Source organism: Ipomoea nil, unplaced genomic scaffold, assembly GCF_001879475.1.
Source record: "Ipomoea nil cultivar Tokyo-kokei standard unplaced genomic scaffold, Asagao_1.1 scaffold0805, whole genome shotgun sequence".
Classification (NCBI taxonomy): Eukaryota; Viridiplantae; Streptophyta; class Magnoliopsida; order Solanales; family Convolvulaceae; genus Ipomoea; species Ipomoea nil.
Window position 1 is genome coordinate 1,964,134 of NW_017617233.1, and position 22,476 is coordinate 1,986,609.

The 22,476-nt window shown below is 36.4% G+C and overlaps 5 protein-coding genes across 8 annotated transcripts; 2 read left to right on the forward strand and 3 right to left on the reverse strand.

Annotated features, from left to right (window-relative positions):
- The first annotated feature begins 793 nt into the window (after window positions 1–793).
- Window positions 794–22,176, forward strand: LOC109177619 (dihydroflavonol 4-reductase-like). Of its 3 annotated transcripts, XR_002053603.1 has the most exons (9): window positions 794–1,005; window positions 1,171–1,340; window positions 1,607–1,801; window positions 2,630–2,789; window positions 2,883–3,075; window positions 3,974–4,208; window positions 4,257–4,386; window positions 18,941–18,944; window positions 22,164–22,176. XR_002053603.1 is itself a non-coding variant. In XM_019327030.1 (6 exons), the coding sequence occupies exons 1-6, from the start codon at window positions 873–875 to the stop codon at window positions 4,332–4,334; spliced, it is 1,212 nt and encodes a 403-aa protein (XP_019182575.1). In that variant the 5' UTR covers window positions 794–872; the 3' UTR covers window positions 4,335–4,639. The 3 variants fall into 3 exon arrangements, 1 of the variants encoding a protein (XP_019182575.1); XR_002053602.1 differs by having other exon boundaries at window positions 3,974–4,386; XM_019327030.1 differs by lacking the exons at window positions 18,941–18,944; window positions 22,164–22,176 and having other exon boundaries at window positions 3,974–4,639.
- LOC109177620 (dihydroflavonol 4-reductase-like) lies at window positions 6,031–7,984 on the forward strand. The gene is made up of 6 exons (XM_019327031.1): window positions 6,031–6,241; window positions 6,388–6,563; window positions 6,854–7,048; window positions 7,158–7,317; window positions 7,399–7,591; window positions 7,668–7,984. The coding sequence occupies exons 1-6, from the start codon at window positions 6,100–6,102 to the stop codon at window positions 7,870–7,872; spliced, it is 1,071 nt and encodes a 356-aa protein (XP_019182576.1). The 5' UTR covers window positions 6,031–6,099; the 3' UTR covers window positions 7,873–7,984.
- LOC109177613 (auxilin-like protein 1) lies at window positions 7,993–13,159 on the reverse strand. The gene is made up of 9 exons (XM_019327020.1): window positions 12,760–13,159; window positions 11,864–12,308; window positions 9,896–11,503; window positions 9,746–9,812; window positions 9,602–9,672; window positions 9,454–9,519; window positions 9,287–9,376; window positions 8,787–8,963; window positions 7,993–8,192 (listed from the first exon to the last, which is right to left on the reverse strand). Exons 1-9 carry the CDS (start codon window positions 13,122–13,124, stop codon window positions 8,157–8,159), a joined length of 2,925 nt encoding a protein of 974 aa, XP_019182565.1. The 5' UTR covers window positions 13,125–13,159; the 3' UTR covers window positions 7,993–8,156.
- LOC109177621 (gamma carbonic anhydrase 1, mitochondrial-like) lies at window positions 14,267–18,169 on the reverse strand. The gene is made up of 5 exons (XM_019327032.1): window positions 17,887–18,169; window positions 17,254–17,397; window positions 16,177–16,302; window positions 15,892–16,043; window positions 14,267–14,803 (listed from the first exon to the last, which is right to left on the reverse strand). The coding sequence occupies exons 1-5, from the start codon at window positions 17,999–18,001 to the stop codon at window positions 14,525–14,527; spliced, it is 816 nt and encodes a 271-aa protein (XP_019182577.1). The 5' UTR covers window positions 18,002–18,169; the 3' UTR covers window positions 14,267–14,524.
- LOC109177622 (soluble inorganic pyrophosphatase-like) lies at window positions 19,660–22,443 on the reverse strand. Of its 2 annotated transcripts, XM_019327034.1 has the most exons (9): window positions 22,293–22,442; window positions 21,332–21,467; window positions 21,200–21,228; window positions 20,889–20,954; window positions 20,687–20,794; window positions 20,535–20,600; window positions 20,187–20,307; window positions 20,027–20,108; window positions 19,660–19,945 (listed from the first exon to the last, which is right to left on the reverse strand). In XM_019327034.1, exons 2-9 carry the CDS (start codon window positions 21,450–21,452, stop codon window positions 19,903–19,905), a joined length of 636 nt encoding a protein of 211 aa, XP_019182579.1. In that variant the 5' UTR covers window positions 21,453–21,467; window positions 22,293–22,442; the 3' UTR covers window positions 19,660–19,902. The 2 variants fall into 2 exon arrangements, with proteins under 2 accessions (XP_019182579.1, XP_019182578.1); XM_019327033.1 differs by having other exon boundaries at window positions 20,027–20,307; window positions 22,293–22,443.
- Window positions 22,444–22,476: the final 33 nt, after the last annotated feature.

Genomic DNA, 22,476 nt, shown 5'->3' on the forward strand with positions numbered 1-22,476 from the left:
AATTGTTAAAATATGATTATTTTGAAAGCGGTGTTTCTCCCTCTTCTATGTTAAATGGTCGTTTGAATTGTTAAAAATAAGGGCAAAATATGTATTTCAAGTTATTTTCTTTCTCCAACTTATATGTAGAAATTAGAATAAATCTGAAAAAAATAGGCAACAAATTAATGCACACTTTGGTTGTTGTTGTTGTTGTTTTTTTTTTTTTTTTTTTTTTTTTTTTTTTTTTTTTTTTTAATTCTCACATATAAGCAATAATTTGTTGGGGAAGAAAAATGACTTGAAATGCTTATTTTGCGCTTATTTTTAATCGTTCAAACGCTCATTTAATTAACATGAGGGGATTGCATGTCACTTTCAAAATAACTAAGATAATGTGAATCCATGAATAATTTAGGAGAAAAAAGTGCCATAAGTATAAAATCATAGACAAATATGATTAATAATTAATAATAAGAAAAAAGTGTCAAATTGGCCCATAAGTCTTCTAGCTCAAAAACGCTCCAATGAAGTACTCTAAATTAAAGCAGTAAAATAGTGCAATTAGTTATATTATTACCCATTAAGCATTGAAGTGTCGTTAGCCATGCTAACATGTGGTGTTTTAATATTTATTATTATTATTATTGTTGGAATAATAATATATAGTATATAAGGTTACGTTGTGTTGTTGGGTCACCAAACGGGGGGTTGATATCGAGTATGAAGCACGCACGTGCATCGACGAGCGGACCAAACAGTCATGAGCTTAACTAATAACGTGTATAAAACTTTGATCATTCTATAAGGCTTTTCACTTGCAGCAGATTAATTAGATCCACAATATACTTTAATTTCTTGGCTAGAAGCTTAGCTTATTGATCCGAGGAAAAATGGTGGACGGTAATCATCCTCTTCTGCCGCCAAAAGTGTGCGTCACCGGAGCTGCTGGCTTTATCGGCTCCTGGTTGGTCAAGACACTCCTCCAACGAGGCTACCATATTCACGCCACCGTTCGAGATCCTGGTACCATCATATTTTACTACTCACTTTCACAACATTTTTTTTTTTTGAGTTAGACTCTAAGACTATCTTTACCCTTACAATTCGATTCAGAGATAGAAATGGGGTAGGGAGTAATGGAATATAGTGTATACTTGAAATGTGTATTATTATCTGATTGAAATGTAGGGAACACAAAAAAAGTGAAACATCTGCTTGAACTACCGAAAGCCGACACGAATTTGACAATATGGAAGGGGGTGATGGAGGAAGAAGGAAGCTTTGATGAAGCCATTGCAGGGTGTGAAGGAGTGTTTCATGTGGCCACCCCTATGGATTTCGATTCCAAGGACCCTGAGGTAACTAAGTTCGTGGCCGGGGTAACTCAAGCAAATCAGAGTTAATCGACCAGCCAACTTAGTAATTATAAACTTCAAAATTAAAATTCTTTACAAGAGTTGGTTATTAGTTTTCTTGATTTGAGAGGTGATCAGATATGAGTAAACTAATTAAGCGTACTTTCTACGATAACTAAATCATAGTTTTATTTGTCCTTTTGGGCCATCCACTTGATAATAAATTGTTACATATATTATAACATATATATATGTGTAAATTGTGGTAGAATGAAGTGATAAAACCAGCCATCAATGGAGTGCTCAACATTATAAACTCTTGCGTCAAAGCCAAAACCGTGAAGAGGCTGGTTTTCACTTCCTCTGCCGGGACTCTCAACGTTCAACCACAACAAAAGCCTGTCTACGACGAGACCTGCTGGAGTGATCTGGATTTCATATATGCCAAGAAAATGACTGGATGGGTTAGTTTAATCTTCTCTTCTTTTTTTCTTTGTTTTTTATTTTTATTTTTATTTTTATTTATTATAGCTAGGAAACCCGCAACAACTATCCTAGGATATGCGTGCATGTAGTAGGTGTAACGTTTATCCGTTACTATTATTATAACATTAGGATAAGTTATGATAATATTCAGTATTTGATATGTGGTGCAACACTAATAACCTAATAGCTAGACTACCATTATGATTAGGAGTCTAGTTAGGGTTTAGGAGACCTAAAAACAATCAACCACAATGATGGCCAGTGGTTATATAAGGTCACTAGTCCTCTCACGGCTCACATTACATACCTCATACACCATCTAGAGAGAGCTGAGTAAAGTGAGAGACAAAATACTCGTTATCTCTGCAGCAGTCCGGATCGCTCAACCGTATCAAGAACTATGGCGGGAGGTTAGTCGATCCTATTATCACATTATTATAGTGATGCATGTGATATTTTAGTCTAACAGTTGGTAAACTCTGCCTTGTGATTCGATAGCTGACAAACGATCACAATGAGGTAAACCAACCTAGTTAGTAAAGGAAATCCCGCCTTGTGACCCTATAACTGGTAAAGAACCACAAGGAGGTAAGCCAGCTTAACTGGCAAAGGACCACAAAGAAGATAAACCAGCCTAGGAAAGTCGATAGACCGCTTTCACTATGAATCGAACTTAATGCTTGCGGTTACCAAGCTAACGAACAGTCTGACCAACTTAATTGGTGGTTGCTTCTTCTTTGGAAAAAGGTGATATATATGGACTGAGAATTATAGTGTTATATATTGTTGGTGTGATCTGCATGCAGATGTATTTTGCATCCAAAATACTGGCAGAGAAGGAAGCATGGAAAGTAACAAAAGAGAAGAAAATTGATTTCATAAGCATCATACCACCACTAGTGGTTGGCCCATTCATTACCCCAACATTCCCACCCAGTCTCATCACTGCACTCTCACTAATTACTGGTATTTTCTGAAATTAAACCTGCAAAAATTAACACAAGACATCTGTTTTTCTTCCCTGAAACTATATTTACTTTGTGATATAATAATATATAGGGAACCAAGCTCACTACTCCATCATTAAGCAAGGGCAGTATGTTCATCTGGATGATCTCTGTGAAGCTCACATATTCTTGTATGAGCATCCCAAAGCAGAAGGAAGATTCATCTGCTCTTCTCATCATACAACCATCCATGGTTTAGCGGACATGATCACACAGAATTGGCCTGAATACTACATCCCTTCCGAGTAAGCTACACATATATATACTAACATATTCATTCTAGCTATTGCTACTCAGAGGTGTCAAACGGACGTGCTTGGGCCGACCGGACCCACCCATAAGTCTGCTTATTTTTTGAATTGAGTCGGCCCAGCCTAATTAAATTTTGGATCAGACTTGACCCGGACACTCGGTTAAAAATAATAAGAACTAAAATCAGTGTTGATCTATAGTCTTATAAAATTTTAAAAAATTACGAAGTATTAAAAATTATATATCCACTCATTTAAGTTATGTTTTCTTTCTAAATTAGCTTTACAAGTTTACATATTTATTTTTAACTATTTAATTTATGAATTATAACAAAAAATAAGAAATCAATAATTAATAATGAGTAATAATATAATAACATTAATAAGAATAAGTTAATAACTTGCAACTACTAACTACTAAGTAGTAAGAATAATTTTTTACTTTTTTTTCAATTTGAAGCAAATAGAATTTTACAACTTTAAATTATATATTTTAAGGTAGTAATTACTAATTAATATGATAGTTAGACAATTAACTAGCTAAATAGTAAATGTGTAACAATTTGATAGTCATAAAACCAGTTTCAGAATTTCTAATGTGAAATTACTCCTTTAGACTATATATGTATATTAAATCTTTTAAGAAATATACGAATGAATGGACCGAATAATTCATACATCAAAAGTTAACGTCTAGCTAAGTCCGTAGTATAAAACAGACTAGCCCTTTCTATTATAGCAAATGGGATGGTCGAGCCAACCCGACCTAAATTGATCAGACTTGGACTGGATTTCACCTAACCCGCTTGTTTGACACCTCTACTGATACTCAACCCCAACCAAGCTAGGTGGCTTGTAATATAAGAATGCCATTTGTTGGTTATTTTGACAGGTTTAAGGGTATTGAAAAGGACTTGCCAGTGGTTTATTTTTCATCCAAGAAGTTGCAAGATATGGGGTTCCAGTTCAAGTACTCTCTAGAGGACATGTACAGAGGAGCTATAGAGACCTTGAGGAAGAAGGGGTTACTTCCCTATTCTACTAAAGAAGCTGCTGCAATTGAAGAAGAGCAAGAGACAGTGGCCTTAAAAGTGGAAAAGCCTACTGCCATTGAACAAAAGCAAGAGGCCAAAACAGTGCCCTTAAAACCTAGTGCCATTGAACAAAAGCAAGAGACTGCAGTGCCCTTAAAATTGGAAGAAGAACCCACTGCCATTGAACAAAAGCAAGAGGTAGTGCCCTTAAAAGCTTGAGAAGCACATTGATACACCATGGTGCAATGTTGTTGTAGTTACTATTATTATTGTTTTAAATATATGGACATGAAAATGACTAAGCCAGGAATAATATATTGAATTTGTTTGGAGACTTTCTGTTCTCTATCTTTCTCTTCTCTAAAGTTAGATTGCCACTCGAACCAGATTTATGTTTTTTTTTTCTTACTTTTTGAAGTATAACTTTAACGGAAAGAAAAACATTTCGATATAACCTCAGGATTGTATCACACACACATCCCCTTATTAAAATTGAAAAAGAATCAAAACACTAATTGGCTCAACATTATACATAATAAGAACACCAATGCCGCCATAGTCGTCTAAGGCAAGTCCAAGGAACTTGGGTATTATATTCTTGGTGCAGGAAAAAAAAAAAACAATCTTAATTTTTCTCGTGGGGCTAGATCAATTGGTTTGACCGATCACGTTAAAGTTTTGAGCGATCAAAGGTGATAAAAATTCCTTGTGCGTAAATGTACTGACAGAAATTGAGGATTGGACCACTGATGATTTAATTACCTCCTCTAGCGACTTTTGAACAGATGCTCTGAAGATTTAGAATTAGTACAGTCTAGCATAACTGCATAAGCTAGATACCTGATGTAATAAAAAAAATCATCTTTTTTTTTTTTTTGAAATACTCACAATTTTTTATAAAGCAGTATAAAGAATTACACTACATAATAGTTAACAAAAAAAAAAAAAAAGCATCTTAATTTGTCTTTAATTTTCATTTCTTTTCAATAATTTTCTTTACCGTACTGTTGTTATTACGTTTGTAACTCATGTTACTGGGTTGTTAATACGGAGTATAAAATAATGTTTGTGTTATTTTATTTGGGAGTTTCAAGTAATTAATGTCTTAAGCCATCCCCATTAGAAAGTTTCTTATGGTTTTTGAAAATCTTTTTGTCAACATGTAAGATAGAGAAGATAAAATGCCTCTTAGGTTTTTACAAAAATGTGAGGTCTACTTTATTTTTTTTTTAAATTTAAATAAGCTTTTGTTATTATTTTTTTTCCTTTTTCTCTTCTCCTATCTTCTCTTTCTTAAATCACACTTACAAAAACTTTTTAAAAATCATAACAAAAACTTTACTATTGAGCATACTCTTAGTAAATTTTAAAAAGTTTTGAACTTCAATAAAATTTTATTAAAAACTATCATTTTAAAAGTTTTAAGATATTGAAAATTTTTGTTTTCACTCATGTACTCTCTCAAATTCCAAGAAAACTTTCACTCCTAAAATCTAAATAGTATTCGCCTTGTTTAAGTTTGTTGATAGTAATATATCTTGAGTGCTCAACTATGTTGTTGTTTAAAAAAAAAATCACATAAATCCATTTTATAGTAGGAGATTGATGTTATAACGTTGCTAGCCCCATCAAGAGATAACAAATCAATTTTAAGAAAAGTATATGTTATACACCGAATTAAATTTTCCTTTTCTCTTAACATTTTTTTCCGTATCGGACTTATTTCATCTTTCTAGGAATTTTATTTTTCTGAATAAATTGTGAAAATTCTCAACATATGTTAGTAAATAAATTGTGAAAATTCTCAAGTGTTCACCAAACTGGGGGTTGAACACGCACGTGTGTATCCACCAAGCCTACAGAAGAGGGTTTATGAAAAATAAAAAGGACATTTCAAGCTGATCTCTTTCACTTCAAAAACACTCACCACCTTTAAGCTCCATCTAAGCCATCTAATTAAGCATACATTACTTGTATAAACAAAATGTCGGGCGGCGGCCGTCATGCCCCTACTCTTCCGGCACCCAAAGTTTGCGTCACCGGAGCTGCTGGATACGTCGGCTCTTGGCTCGTCATGAAGCTCCTCCAACGAGGTTACGTCGTCCATGCAACCGTTAGAGACCCCGGTACGTTCAATTCCTACATATATACTTATTCTAAACTAAATACGGAGTACTATTTATTTGTCAACTCTAATCTTTTTTTGGAGATGTTAAGGAAGTCAAGTCGAGTTTAATGGATAAGTGCACACAACATGAATGTTGAAACGTAGGGAACACGAAAAAGGTGAAACACTTACTAGAACTGCCGAAAGCGGCGGAGGGGAAGTTGAGGCTGTGGAAGGGGGTGTTGGAGGAAGAAGGAAGCTTTGACGACGCCATTGCAGGGTGTGAAGGTGTGTTTCATGTGGCGGCCACCCCTGTGGATTTCGTGTCCGACGACCCTGAGGTAAGCAACTTCATTCCCGGCCCCATACATGCTTGCATGCACAGGTTTCATTAGTACCAAAATAACAATCTTCTGGGAACAACTCAACCAAGTTGGTCGGACTGTTCACTTTCAGACGAGAATGACCTATTGACATAGCTATAGGTCTTCTTAGTTTGAATTGGTCAGCTTTGGACAACCTAAACTGATTATCTCCTTATGGTCACAATATAGGATTTACCTTGTACACACCCTCAGGTAGGGATTGCGGATTTCCCTATTGGATTTATAGGTCTATATATATATGGCAGAATGAGATAATCAGGCCGGCAGTTAAGGGGATCCTGAGCATCATAAACTCCTGTGCAAAAGCAAAAACTGTGAAGAGGCTGGTTTTCACTTCCTCTGCTGTAACTCTCATCGTCCAAGAAAACCCAAAACCTGTCTACGACGAAAGCAGCTGGAGTGACTTGGATCTCATATATGCCAAGAAAATGCCTGGATGGGTTTGCTCTCATCTTCTTTCATTTTCTCCTCGTTTTTCATATCACTGCTGATGTGGGGGTCTCGTAACAATATAACATCAGCTGCTTCTTGCGGTCCTCTGATCTGCAGATGTATTTTGCATCCAAGACACAGGCAGAGAAGGAAGCATGGAAAGCAGCTAAAGAAAAGCAAATTGATTTCATCAGTATCATACCACCACTAGTCATTGGCGCATCCATCGTGCCAACAGTCCCACTCAGCTTCACTATTGCACTCTCACCAGTAACGGGTATTCTCATGAATACTTGTTCTTTCTGCAAAATATAGCTCAAGAAATCTGTTTAATAATTACTTTGTCCGGTCTCTATAGGGAACGAAGCTCACTACTTTGTGATTAAGCAAGGACAATATGTGCATCTGGATGATCTCTGCGAAGCTCAAATATTCTTATTTGAGCATCCCAAAGCAGAGGGAAGATTCATCTGCTCTTCTCATGATGCTACCATTCACGATTTAGCAAAGATGATCAGACAGAATTGGCCAGAATACTATGTCCCCTCTGAGTAAGCCAGACACCTACAGTATATAATTATACTCACAACTCATAGCTTGGTGGTTTATAAGGTAGTTTTTTGACAGGTTTAAGGGTATTGAAAAGGACCTGCCGGTTGTGTCTTTGTCGTCCAAGAAGTTACTAGACATGGGATTTCAGTTCAAGTACACACTGGAGGACATGTACAGAGAAGTTATAGAGACCTTGCGGAACAAGTGTGTGCTTCCATATTCTATTAAACCTCCTCCCAAAGAACAAGAATGGGAGAATGGCAAAACCTTAGAAGCTTGAGTATCATTGGTCCTCTCAAAATGTTGTATTACATTTATAAAACTGGAAGAATAAGTGGGATGCTTGTCCTGATGAATAATTTTAATGAAGCGGTCTACCCTGTTTCTAGTTCCCTGGAAATTCATACAATTTGCACCCTTTTACTAAGCATTTCTTCTATTACAGGACCATCATGTTGGCAAATTAACTACAATATTCAGTCTCACGTTCAAAAGCTAATGATTAAATACACAAAGTGAACTTACAGGAGTTGTCATACAACAACAGCTAGATTAAAGCCTCAACTACCGCTCCTCTGAGGTGAACTTGTTCCAGGCATCCTAAAAGATGTACCAAGACAGAAGTCACTACAAAATACTTCAAAGAATAAAAATTTGATGCTTTTTTGCACCATGTCACATGAAACTGTTACTTAGTAATATCTATCAGGGAAGCTGCGTGTTTGGTCCTTAATGGTAGCGTTATAGTCAAATCAGTCAACTGAAGTGACCAAATCAAGTCCTGGTCTCACAAAAAATGGTAAAAAGATTGTAAAAATGGCACTGATAAACTCTTTCAAGATCCATTGAAGTAAGATACATAATAGAAGTTATAGATGAATATATGAATTACTCTACACATTGTGCCACTTTGCTACAAATGAGAGACTCATTTGGCCACTCTAGTTTCTAATAGTCTCTTAACAGATCTTGGCAGAGAGGAACTACCTGTGCAACTTTTTGTGAGAACTAGGGACTTGATTTGATCACTACATTTACCAAGGACAGAATTTGGCTATTTCTCAACCACTAATGGACCAAAAACTCACTTTCCCCAACTTATTAAGCTTGCTAGCTAAACTTTTTAGATTAAAAGGGATCTACCATACCATCATCACGTTGGAGAAGAAAAGTACAGATAAATCTGAAACACACCTTTAAAAGATCAAAGACCTTCTCGCATATATATTTTTGCTGAATACTTGCACCACGTTGTTGTAATTTGTCAGGGTGCACACAGAGGGTGGCTTTCCTAAAAGCTTTCTTAACAGCTGCAGAAGTTATTACTTCCGTTAATGGAATGGGATGCCAACTGCTTTCAGGTCCAAGAATCTGCAACAAGACCATCAAGTTTATAGTTGTCTCAGGCATGGTACTGATAAGGAAGGCACCTAGATAATCGCCTAAACTAGAAAAGAAAAGCTTCTGGATATTGCTTATTCACACCACAAAGATATAGTCATGCACCACTTCCGCTTTGGTCTTCTCTATCATTAATGATCAAATAAACATATCCCTCTATTTGTGAAGGAAAAAAAGAAAAGAAGCAGGAAGCTAGGATGCTAGGAATTCTTCAGTACAAGATGCCATCAAGATAACATAAAAATGTGAAGCCACAAATACACTAAAACATGCATTGTATAAGGATATCATACATATTGTAATGTTGAAAGCAATGCACGCAGATTCCCTTCTTTACCACTTGACCATCTCTTAACTTCAGCATCAAGAGTTTCTGCCAATCTCTGCAAACATATCATCGCATCAGACCATATGCAATAGATAGGTAAATATGTAAAATACAATTAGGATTGATGCATACATTCCTCTCCACTTTCTCTCTTTGAGCAAGAAGATCACGCATGTTTTTCTCAGCTAGAGCTTTGGCCTGAAATGGCACCACACAGAGATAGAGAAGACTGTAGAGAGAAAACTCAATAACTGTGGTCAAAGAGAAAGAAATCTCATACTGCACGCTCAGCTGTCCTCTGATATCTCTCTAGGCGAGCTTTACATCGTTGAGGTGATTCACCTTCAATGCCTACAAATAAATGCCTTCTGCTAGTTAAGATCAATACAAGGGAATAAGAATAATGCAAACTTCATGTACATACCTGCATTAGCTGAAGAATATGAATATCTCAATTTTGATTTCCCATGGTTCTTGTGTTCCAGAAGATCCTGTCATTATCCCTTGATTAATACTGTAGCTTTTAAATTAGTATCCAAATAAGGAACAAAAAGAGAGAAAAAAGGGTACTCACTGTGGAGAAAGAATCCTGTCCCATTAGTGTATTGTCAGAACTAGTATGAAATCTATGAGAAGATAATGTATCTACTCGTTCTCGTGTATCATGGGCAGTCTTCTTAGCTGTTGCCTTCTCAGAAGCACGCTGCTGAGCCTCTGCAGTTGCTCTCTCTACTGCACCAGGCTCTGCTCTGAGCCCAACCTCAGTAGATGCTTTTACTAATTTTTTCACATCTGCAGTTCCTCTTTGCCACATTTCTGATGCAGCCCTTTCTATTTTCCCATTGGCTTCAGCATAAGACTTTTCAAGAGTGTTGAGAGATACAGCCATCAGGTCCTTTTCTCTTTCTCTTTCTCTCTCCCTCTCAGCTTCTATCTTTCTGAGATGCTCATTCTTCGGTTCTTTTTCCTTTTTCAATATTTCAAATTTTTGCTCTACAACATTCCTACACTCATTTGAACTCATCTCTTTTCTTCCTCTGCAATAGTTTGTGCTTCTTTGGTCTATTCTTGATAAGATTTCTCCATCTTCTTGAACAACTGACAAAGCATCTCTAATTTTCTCTTGATTTTCAGCCCCATCCCTATCCATTTGATGCCGAGCAAACATTTCATTATCAACTTCCTTGTAAATGGTGAACTGCAATGCTGCAACATTGATCCTATTCTGCCCTTCATGAATTACTGTTTGTAAGTTTTCAGAATGACAAGCCATCTCAGAGGCAATCTTTTCCCTTTTAAATGATGAATTTTCCATGCCACTGACAACATCTTTTGAGTTTGTAAAATGTGCATCCAAACAAGGTGGCTTTCTGGCAACTTCTCTTACAACTTTACTTTTTCCATATTGCATGTTCTCTTCCTTATCTGTGAATGAGTTGAGTCTTTCTCTAGCCAGCAAGTTATTGGCTCCAATTTCTGATTCCAGTTCACCATTGTAACCTTCAGTTATTTTCACCTCATTTTTATCACATGAAAATGCGGCTTGAGTTGTTTCCAGCTTTTTAAAAATTTTCTCCACCTTCTCATGCATTAGGGGAACATGTACAGTTTCATCATTTGATACACATGCCCTATCAAGTGCTTCACCACTCTCGCAGTCTATAGTTATCTGCTCATTACAGCTGGCATTTTCATCCAATTCTTCTAGCTTACCACCATCTACAATCATGCCCTCAATTTCTTCAAGCTCATCAGAGTCTTCAGGTATGTTTTCAGATTCTGACTCTGAAGCTAAGGAAAAACTCTCCTCTTCTTGTACTTGCTTTGGAATCTTTGTGATTCTAACCTCACTCTCACCTCCTTTACTTTCCTCTTTTTCATGATTCACATTCTGTTCTTCAGGTTTCTCATTCTTGACTGTGAAGTGCTTGTGAGTTTGGTCCCACTTAAACATATCTTGCATCTCCTTATCCTCATCCTCTCTTTTACAAGCCAAATCTTGCTCTCTCTTATTCTGTACTTGTTCAAGATCCATCACAATATCGTTGATATTATTTTCATTTCCCTGATTACTTTTCTTATCAATCTTGTCAAGCCAAATAGACTCTTTTAGTTTATTTTCCTTCATGTTGCTTTCAAGAGCTCCTCTTTCTTCCTCCTTTTCTTCACCTTCAGGGGTCTCTTCATGTCGTAGATTTCTTCTTTCCTGTTTGAGCTCATTCCCCACTGTATTCTTTCTTGTTATTTTCCCAACAGTATCTTTGCATCTTCCCTCACATTCTTCCTTCTCATACGTGTCCCCAGGTGGGCAGGTTTCAATTTCAAAGAACTCCACTGCTTCTCTCCATGCAATAGTTCCTTCGATTCTATGAGCTTCTTGAGACAGCCCATATTCCTTACACTTCTTTCCCTCTGAAGACTTCCCATAAAAATTACTGTGCTCTCTGCCATCAGACAGGTCTAAAACAAGATCATCTTCGCCTTGACTATCTTCTCTTTCAAGTTTTCCTGTCACTCTGTGATCTTTACAATGGGCAGGCTCATCAAACATACCGTTTGTAACATCCTCTGTAGAAATGTCATCAGAATGTCCCTTACAGCTTTGTAGACCTTGCTTCTTTTTCTCCATTGATTCTTTCGCACGTTGACATTTTGCTCGTGCTCTTGCTATTGCATCTTTTAAAGCTACAGTAGGTGAACTTGTATCTACCTCCTCGCCAAAAGAAGGTGGTGAAGTTTCACCAGATATTCGTTCAAAAGCATAATCTGCAGAATCTTTGGAACTTGAATTTGGTCTATCAGATTGGCCACTTTTTATAGCAAAAGCTGACAGCGGTTTCGAGGGTGGTGGTAATTGAGAAGGTTTAGTTCTCGAGTTAATGTCAGTCACAGTGAAAAACTTATCAGAACTAAACAAACTCTGATGACCTTCAGAACAAGCCAAAGGATCAGATTCATCAGACAGCAGCTCACTTGGAGATGGACTCCTATGATCACAAGACACAGAAAAATGTGGTATTATCAAAATTCAAAGTTCAGCCAAATATTGCCATTCTTATTACACACAACTGTTTAATAGAAATAATTTTACAAACCTTTCAAAGTGCACACTGCAATGGCAATTTACAGAGAAATGTAACTAAAACAAAAACTTTAAATACTCATAAAGCATCCTTAATGAGCCTGTAACACTATCCCTACAACATTATAGCATAGAAGAAACAAAGCTTCCATCCTTCACCATAATCCTGTTATCCGAATCATACTAAAATCCCAAGAAGTGAAAAAATGGGGGGATTTCAAAATTAACCCCCCAAAAAATAGAGATTTCAACACAAGATTAACTCATTGTCTCAGTAATATTGGACATGGCTATTAATATTAAATCCGAAATGAGAAAAAAAAAAAATTAGCAAAAAAAAAGTGGAGTGATCATACCAGGCCTCATCAGAAGAATCATAACTAGCATTCGACTGTGGCAGCAAATCCTCATATGAAACAGCAAAATCTACAGCCCTGAAGCCTCCGAAAATCTCAGAATAGTCGAACCGCGAGCTCCGGACATCGAAAGGAAGCTCCACCTCGCCATTGCCGGCCACCGGGAGATCCAGAATCGGAATGCAGTAAGGTCGGGAGGAGTGGAAGCCTCCGAAAACTTCAGTGTAGTCCTCGAGGCGTGGAGAACGTGTAGGCACGTTGAACTTCGTCCGGCCTCCAAAAACGTCATCGTACGCTGCTGTCGCCGTGAAGCCATTTGCATTATGGTAACTCCTCTTCGAATAAGAGTGTGAGAGGTTTTCCATGGAACTCTCTCTCTGTCTGTCTCTCCCTCTGTATGAATATCACTCTTCTTCTGCTGAAGTGTGCTCGTCACTTTTCGCGGAAAAAAGGAGAAAGGCTGGAGAGGGTATGATGGGAATAATATGTTTTGGAGTTCCATAAAGGCAATTTCTTTATTTTTATCGGAATTCGAAAATACTACAAATTATTCCGTGGACCCGATTCACCTTACAATAGCGACTCGAGTTTAAAAGTACACAATTTACATAATGAATATTCATAGTGTAAATTGTGTATTTCAAATCTGGGTTCATGGTATAACTGTTGCAAAAATATAATACTAAAATTTTGTAATATTAAATTTTTTTAATATTATAAGAATATAGGACAAAAATGTTTGAGATGAAACATGATTTATGTATTAGAAAATCATAAGTTTAATTTTTATTAATACCTTTTCAATCGAGCTTATTATAGAGTTCCTAATATAGCTTTTTGTATTTGATTATAACCTAAAATATTTTAATATTTATTAATGTTAAATATAAGTTTTTTTAAAATTTTCGAAGCATGTTAACTATAAGTTAATTCAAAAGTAATCAAGCATGTTTTAAAATAAATAATAATATTTTGTTCGTTGAAAAAATTAAGCTTTTTTCACATTTATCTTTAATTATATTGAGCACACTTGTCTTTACCTGCCAATAAACAATGGCCACGTATCCAACAATTTAAAAATAAAGAGAAAAAGTAGGAATTTGAAATTATAGCACTCCGCAAATTTAGTCTAAAGAGCTTGCCTCTGGGTCCGTCACTCCGTTGTCTCGACTGTTGAGCTATCATTTCATGTCACCCGAAATTCACACTTTACATTTGCTTTTCTTTTCTTTTTTATAAAGAAAACTTGATGTCATTAAGGTATACTAAATAAACTCTATTTCTTCTTCTCCTACTTCTCGACCGGATAGAATATTTAGGAAGATATAAATCACGATGACAGGGTCGCACATCCCGACCCAACAATATAACAACTGAAATTCGAACCTTGGTCTCTTCTCTCAAATATTGTTTACTGAACCATTGAGCTTAAGGCTGTGCGGGCAACCAAAAAAGAAAAAACTAAACTTGATTGGTGGTTTGGAAGACAGATAAAGAGACTGAGCTATAAGAATAAGAGAAGAATGTTGTGCCTGTTGTTATTTGAAAGTAACACTCAAAGCCTGTTTACATTGTGGCGCTTAAAAAAAAAAAAAAATAAAACAAAAAATGGAGTCTGTGGTTAAGCAGAGGAGTACAAGACATGCAAAACTTGCATACTGGGATCAATCTTTGACAACTATGTCTGTCCCAAAAATTATTGGACATGAAACAAAGGCATTTCATTTCCTTTGTTAAACCTCAAAATCCGGGAGCTAACTCAAACTTAAGTAGCCTTTGCTGCCTTATCTGGTAGAATATTATCTGGCAGGATGAGCTCTTGGGGTGTTTCACGAACCACACCCAGCATCGAGTCGTAATCTTCATCCTTACGAGCAAATTTCTTCCGGAGCACCTTCTCAAATTCGATCTCGTCAAAGCTCTTTGCATTTTCAACCGCATGAACCTGTGCTAAATTGGAGTAATTGGCGGCCGACTGGGAGATGAACGCTATTTCTTCTTCTGTGAGCTTCCTTAGGAACTTTGCTGGATTTCCACCCCAGACCTGTGTTTATTAAGCACAGACACGAGCAATTCAAGGACACTCCTATATCTAACCATCTTGTTCATAAAACTCAAGATATCTGATAAAATCAAGCAGGAAAGGAAAGTAATCAAATAATCATTCTAGTGGCAGAATTCAAGGAAGCATTGAATAAGGGATTGACTGATTATGTAAATCCTTACTTATTTTATGGAGCAGATAATTAGGGATTGACTAACCATGTAATCAGAAATTGATGCTCCTACCTTATTTTACATATATTATAGAACTATAAATAGGAACCATCTCTTAGAAGAGAGGGCATCCAATCATCTATTCTAAGTTCTATTATAACTGTAACAGCTAGACAAGAGCCTGAAACTCTTGTTGGAGGGTGTCATAGTGACAGCCTTGTGCCTCTTTCCCATTCAATAAAACCATTTTATCTTTCTCTTCTTTTTCCCTATTCTTTACTCTAACAAATTGGTCCGACCTGCCGGATCCGAACCAGCGACCTAAGGATTGACGAACACACGAATGGATCCACGTTCATCGCACCAATTTGTTAGAGTAAAGAACAGGGAAAAAGAAAAGAAAGATAAAATGGTTTTATTGAATGGGAAAGAGGCACAAGGTTGTCACTAAGACACCCTACAACAAGAGTTTCAGGCTCTTGTCCAGCTGCTACAGCTATAATAGAAGTTAGAATAGATGATTGGATGCCCCCTCTTCTAAGAGATGATCCCTATTTATAGTCTATTACTATATGTAAAATAAGGTAGGAGCATCAATTACTAATTACATGGTTAGTCAATGCCTAATTATCCGCTCCATAAAATAAGCAAGGATTTACATAATCAGTCAATCCCTTACTCTATGCTTCCTTGAATTCTGCCACTAATGATTATTTGATTACTTTCCTTTCCTGCTTGATTTGTATCAATATCCTATTGCATTTACTAGAAGCTCTAGTACCACGAATTTAAAGAAACAACTTATTTGATATTGTTACTGAAATGTTGGTAAATGATGCTACAAGTGCCTTGAGCAATGCTATGATGCTAAAGAAGTCAGAAAAGTTGACAATTTAATGCTAGAAGGGTACAAACCTCTCCACATGGAATGCGTGTATTCTGTCTCACAAGGGCACCAGCAGCAACCATGGCATTTTTCTCAACAACCACCCCATCAAGCAATGTTGCACCCATACCAACAAACGCCTCGTCTTCAACAGTACACCCATGCAGGACCGCACTATGACCTTTATAATTCAATGTCAAAAGTTATTCTTCATTTTCAGCAACATATATATATATATATATATATATATATATATATATATATATATATATATATAATACATAGGAAACAAGTATATTGGATTTATTACTCACCAACAGTAACATTGTTGCCAATGACCGTTGACAAAACCTTTCCAGCTAGATTGGATTTGGCTACATGAACAAGAGAATTGTCCTGAATATTGGTTCCTGCCCCTATACTTATACTGTTCACATCACCTGCAGCAAACATTCAAATTTATACAAAAATAGGTAAATGAAACAATGGAGAGAAAATATAAAAAGATGCAAGTTGGAGGATAATATTTGTACATGCAGATACATCATGAGAGCTTAACATGAATATGTGATAAATCTGAAACAAAAAAGGATTGTCATTAGCAGTCATGAGTTACATGACTGAGGTCACTTGGGAAACACATGCTCTATAATTCCAATTTTTATTCATGCTCTGTTCTTCTCATCCCACTAAAATTACAAGTCACAATAAGCAATTTTGCTGAAAACACTTTCCTAAGACTGCATTACATTCTCTATAAGCTGTAAGTCTGACAAGAATACAGAACTAACCTTTAAACCATATGATCAATTAATAATTCTAGTTTGTATTTTACAAGCACCATTATCATCCTACTGCACAGTTAAACTATTAAAATGGTACTAGAGAGATCTTTATTCAAAACTAGTTTGTTTCAACACAGGTTCCTGCCTACAGCTATTGCTCTACCACTGATCATCTAGTAAACAAAATAATCACGCTATCCATTTTTGTAGTTCCCTTCTATTTTTCCTTTTTGAATCTATGATAAGTCATACCCACTGTTTTGGGTTTTCATGTATCCACAGTTCCACACCCACCAAAAAGTGAATGTCCATCTAAATAACCTTCCCTTTTCCTTTTTCTGTTGACAAAGATTCCTCTATCATAGTATAGGAATATATCTAATTTTTTAAAACTACCTGATGCCATGTTACAAGAACAATGATGAGATAGCTTGGGACTCTTTTAGTGATTTATTAAAAACACAAAAGCATCATGCATCTCAAGAAGGAAGTTGAAAAGATAAATTGGTAGTTGTCATCTACTGCTAACAGCATGAAATCTCTTCTAGATAAACTAAATGCAGACAATTGTTGAATGCTGGTTTTTTAATAATTTGTAAATCATACCTCGCAGAACACATCCATACCAGATAGAGGAATTGCGCCCAACTTGAACATCCCCAATGATAGAAGCACTTGGGGCAACAAATGCTTCTCTATGAACAGCAGGAGCTTTGTCGAACAAGTTCATAAGAGTTCTATGCCTAGACACTGGGGATAGGCAACAAAAACTAAGTTAAAAAGAGTCAGCAATTAAATCTTCTGCTTTTAGGTAGAGAAGGGGATAGTAGGGGATGGGAGGAGAATTACAGCAAGGACCAAGGAAACCCCAGCCCAAAGTTCACATATTTTCACTAGTAATCCAATGCACTTATCCACAAGTACACAACCGCATCAAAGAACGCATTTTTAAATTCTGAATTACAATCTAATATCATCATTTCCTTTCAAAAATCAATCAGAAGCAACAAAAATAGTCAAAACCAGCAGTCGGTGACAACATTAAACATATCATATGGTCAGGCAAATGAGCACACATTGTAGATACACCCGCTAACATCAGGTAATGGATGCCACTAATCACACAGATAAACCCTAACTTTCCACTTCCCTAGAAGATTCAGGAAACCATATAACCCTATTAATTTTGACACGCTAAATCAGAAAAAACGAATAATTTGAGGATCGAGAGTGGCGTACGTTGTTCATGGAAGTAGTAGTTGCCCTGGAGGCGGCAGCCCAGGCGATCGAGGGCTTGACCCGTTTCGCGGATCCAGAATCCGACGGTGTAGATTGCTTTCCCAAGCGAACCCATCTTCTTCGGCTTCTTCCTCTAGTACTCCGTTCCAGAATTGCTACGAAGTGTAATGATTTTTGGGGGAGAAGAGAGTGTGGATACCACAAGGTGTGAGAGAAAATGCGGTGAGCTGAACTGGAATAGTACCGAGTGAACTCGCTCTGCTGGCTCAGCTTTTCTTTGTATTTTACAGTGCTACGTGTGCCCATGTAACCGTATATTGAGTAATTTTTAAGGGGCGTTTGGTTCAGGTTATATAACATAACCAAGGGAATGTGACATTTCAAAGCTCACATTTCTATGTTTGGTTCATATTATCTCAGGGAATCTAACATTTCCCAGGAATGTCACATTCCCTCCACATAGGATTTTGAAGGGAATGTGATTCCCTTCAATTTCTAAGGTTATGTAAGATAACCTTGGTTATGTTAGTTTATTACACACACTCACACACACACACACACACACACACACACATATATATATATATATATATATATATATATATATATATATATATATTTGTAATTATATATTTTTTATTTTTATTATGTTAGGTTAGCATATAAAATAATTTTGTTTCTCAAGTTCAATATTTTAAAATCATGTAATTATATATGATACTGTTATCTTATTTATTTATTTTAATTTTTAAATTTATTAAAATATATGAAAATATATTAAGGATATTATAGTGTGTCAATAAAAGATAACCCTGAACCAAACATGATTATATTACATACTCCAATTTTAACTAAACACAGAAATCTAACATTCCCAGTAATCTAACATTCCCAGCAATCTAACATTTCCTAAGGTAATCTGACATTCTGTGAACCAAACCACCCCTAATAGTTAATTTATGATAAAATTAATTAATCTATGTATGATTAATTATCTAAATCTAAAAACTTTATAGGTGTAAATGTAAGTTCCATCCTTAATTTTTGCTAAAAGATTTGTATAATAAATGTATAATATGCGTAAAATGTCATACATTACACATTTTATTAATAGATTTGTCTTCACGTAATTAAGTAACATATTTACCGTCAAGACCCTGTGGTCTAATGACATCCGGGTTGAACTTCTATATGGGAGATTGAAAATTCTCGGCAAACATTGTAATAGAGTCAATAGCATTCAAAAAAAAATGTACTCCGTAACATATTTACCTATTATTATTATGCTAAGTGTTATTAATACATTTCACCTTTCATTGATTTCCTATAACTCTATAAGTCCGTAATCCACTTAGGGTGTGTCTGGTTCATGAGTTTACACACCAAGTATGAGAATCAAAATCATAGTTATTTTCTGGTTGACAACTTTTTAAAACACAACTATAGATTCGATTATCCATTCAATTAAAAACGTCCATTCCCTAATTAAAAATATGTATTGTTCCATCTTATCCCTCATCATATGTCACCTCCTCACTACATCCCTCAAATTTTTGTTTTGATTTTACATTATTTTGATACTTTTGATATTATTATATTAAGATAAATTGTATCGGTATGCGTTTTGTGAACCAATAGCAAGTGCACACTCCCGTTGGGCGCATAAACAACTATTTTTTTTTTCACTTTCTTCCTCTCTTTCCTCTTCCCACTCTCCTATTTAGCAAGCAAAAAATCTGACAAAAACCTTAGACTATTGTGAATGCTCTTAATCTCTTATATATGTAATCATAATAGTTATTTAAACTTTGGACACTAATATTGTGTCATTTTCACACATTGTGCACACATGCATGATATATAATGCATCTTAATCAAGACAAACATGGTTCATATGTGAAGTTCAGACAGGACATGAAATTCAGAACTCATAAAGACCCTATCAGCTTCCATAGAATTATGAACCAGCTGTTCATCGAAAATAATTTGTTTCGTGCTTCGACAAGGCAATGCAGTTCACTGCCTCAAGCTCTCCACAATATAAGAAGCATACAGATCCCTGCAATCACAAAAACAGAATGCCAGTCAGGAACGCCAGCTCTGTTGTTTAGGCGTTTTGGGGTGCTCGGGTTCATCTTACATGGAGTACTTGATAGCATCGACTGCAGAACCCGCAGGCAGGAAGTCTTCAACTGCAACGGATTTGTTCTCGTTCTTTTTGTCTATTGATTGATAGTAAGGAAGGCGGGCAATGAATAATAGATACATATCATAACCAGAAATTAGTAACAAGTGGATACAGTCTTCAAAGAAGCGGCGGATCTCAGCAAGGCGGTGTGGAGCAAGATCTTTGATGTCCTGGTAATGACGAAACTCTGGATCATCAGCGCACACTGCTATTATCTTGTCATCCCTTTCGCCCTGTAAAGGTTTCTCGTTGGCAATCACAACGGGTCAATCCAAATTTTAGCAGAAAGGATATAGTTCAAGATTGTTCACAAAGTGAATGGTTATGCTTATAGAATCACCAATAGCTACTAAAGTTTTCTGCAATTTCTCTGATTCTTGGTGAATATTGCTTGGTTATTAATCATTACGAGAAATCATAGGCTTAGACAGATACCGGTTTTCATGAATCAGAAAACGACCTGATCAATCATAGGCATGAGTCCAATAGCACGAGCACGAAGAAATGTACCAGGCAGCACAGGTTCCTAGGAGGAGGGACCAGTAACCAGTTAGTAGTTAAAAGCGCAAAAAAAAAAAAAAAGGCGAATTCGTTTTAAAAAATATACGATACCTGCATCAGTACCAAGACGTCCATTGGATCACTATCTTCGCAAATGGTTCTTGGGATGAAACCATAGTTATGTGGATAAACAACTGAGGAGTAAAGAATCCGATCAACCTATAGACAGAAGTTGATCATCAGGCAATAACAGTGGGAGATTGCATTAAATCGAGGCGGGAAAAGTGGATAAAAGATGAGAACAAAACCGCACTTTTATGAGGCCACTTGCTTTGTCAAGTTCATACTTAACTTTGCTCCCTTTTCCAATTTCAACCACCTGCCTCACAAATAAAGAGTTTATTCCAGGGAATACATTTGCAGCATACTGTAATGTTCTTTCTCTGCAATGCATAATCTCCTTCCATGTTGTTAAGAGATAAAATAAGAGAAAACATATGGGTTTATAAAGCTATGGGTTAGACTAACTAATTTGTTGGATTCAATCTTTTAGTGTGGTTTGGCCCATGTGCATTATAGCCCAGTTGAATCAATCTTATATATATGTTTTGCATAAGCACTTACACAGTTGAACACAGCTGGTGCACCAGGCCCTGCAAGCATCAACCAAGAATTTTGAACTATGAAACACAGAGATATAATGAAACAAAGAACAGTCAGACTCGAAATGACAATGCCATATACTGAAACTATTACCAATCTCTAAGTCATGCCAGGGGTGGGCAGCCACAGTTCTTCTTGACATAGAGGACAGAATCCTCTCATTGAGAACAGTGTGAGGGTTTCTTCCACTGCCTTGGGAATGGATCTCAGCCATTTTCAACTCAAGAAGCTTCACAAACACAACAAGAACATAAGCAAAGAGCTAGCTAGGAACCAAAATCATTACCATCAACATACATACAAACAAATAATGGTCACATTCGGGGGCAATTAAGCCAAGTTAGTCAGGCTGTTGACTTGGTAACCACGAGGTTACAAGGTTACAAGTTGACTCCCAACAGGAGCGTCCTATGAACTTCTTGGTTTGAACCGATCAACTATAGGCAAAATAAATTGGTTTACCTCCTTGTATTCTCTGCAGATCAGCTATGAACAACCTAAGTTAGTTTACCTCCTTGTATTCCTATATAAGCTAGGGTGCTAACCCTCAAGTAGTAGCCGCTCAATGGTTCAATAGACGATATTTAGGAGAAGAGACCCAGGTTTGAACCTCGGCGGGGTTGTAGTGTGTGGGAAACTAAGGATTATGCCAAAGTGAGCAAATCTCTTGTGCATATCCACATTTGGCACTATCTTGTTGAGCCATTAAATCACCGTGATTTATCCTCACAAATGCTCTGTCGGGATGTGGAGCCGACAGATAATATTAATAATAATAATAATAATAATAATAATAATAATAATAATAATGGTTACATGATCAATACATAGAGAAAAGAGCACATATCAACAAACACTAAAAATATTGCGCAAAAACCCAAAAGCAACAGTGAAAAATGGCATCCGAGGAAGAAGATGATTTCAGTAAAATCTGAAGAATTAAAGGAGTATCCATGAAATTGCTGGAAAGCTGAACATGGAAGGAAGCAGATTGAAGAAGCTAACAAGAAACATTAATGGAGTAATTGAAGGGGAAAAAAAAAAAAAAACTTACTGAAAAAGAAGAGTTTTGCGTTCCGATTGGCGTTGTGAGGTGGTGGTGGAGAGCTCTCTGCTGCCACCTCTTTGCTTTGCTTTGCTTTTTTTTGGGAGTGAAGAGTGATGACGAACGAATATTATGGTGTTTGTCCCTTCACGTTTTGGACTGCAGTTAATTTGAGTCGTTGGATTGTCAGCAT

Bases quoted from the DNA above. Each gene is read 5' to 3' on its own strand.
- LOC109177619 (XM_019327030.1), top strand. From the start codon at position 873: ATGGTGGACGGTAATCATCCTCTTCTGCCGCCAAAAGTGTGCGTCACC. The intron at 1,006-1,170 runs GTACCATCATAT...ATTGAAATGTAG, and splicing joins CGCCACCGTTCGAGATCCTG to GGAACACAAAAAAAGTGAAA. The intron at 1,802-2,629 runs GTTAGTTTAATC...ATCTGCATGCAG, and splicing joins CCAAGAAAATGACTGGATGG to ATGTATTTTGCATCCAAAAT.
- LOC109177620 (XM_019327031.1), top strand. From the start codon at position 6,100: ATGTCGGGCGGCGGCCGTCATGCCCCTACTCTTCCGGCACCCAAAGTT. The intron at 6,242-6,387 runs GTACGTTCAATT...GTTGAAACGTAG, and splicing joins TGCAACCGTTAGAGACCCCG to GGAACACGAAAAAGGTGAAA. The intron at 7,318-7,398 runs GTATTCTCATGA...CGGTCTCTATAG, and splicing joins TGCACTCTCACCAGTAACGG to GGAACGAAGCTCACTACTTT.
- LOC109177613 (XM_019327020.1), bottom strand. From the start codon at position 13,124: ATGGAAAACCTCTCACACTCTTATTCGAAGAGGAGTTACCATAATGCA. The intron at 9,813-9,895 runs GTGAGTACCCTT...GGATAATGACAG, and splicing joins GACAGGATTCTTTCTCCACA to GATCTTCTGGAACACAAGAA. The intron at 9,520-9,601 runs GTATGAGATTTC...GTGCCATTTCAG, and splicing joins AGAGGACAGCTGAGCGTGCA to GCCAAAGCTCTAGCTGAGAA.
- LOC109177621 (XM_019327032.1), bottom strand. From the start codon at position 18,001: ATGGGTTCGCTTGGGAAAGCAATCTACACCGTCGGATTCTGGATCCGC. The intron at 17,398-17,886 runs GTACGCCACTCT...GCCTATCCCCAG, and splicing joins CTACTACTTCCATGAACAAC to TGTCTAGGCATAGAACTCTT. The intron at 14,804-15,891 runs GTTTGTACCCTT...TAATAAACACAG, and splicing joins CACGCATTCCATGTGGAGAG to GTCTGGGGTGGAAATCCAGC.
- LOC109177622 (XM_019327033.1), bottom strand. From the start codon at position 21,452: ATGGCTGAGATCCATTCCCAAGGCAGTGGAAGAAACCCTCACACTGTT. The intron at 20,601-20,686 runs GTATCGTATATT...CCCTCCTCCTAG, and splicing joins ACGTCTTGGTACTGATGCAG to GAACCTGTGCTGCCTGGTAC. The intron at 19,946-20,026 runs GTAAGATGAACC...TTGTGATTGCAG, and splicing joins GATGCTATCAAGTACTCCAT to GGATCTGTATGCTTCTTATA.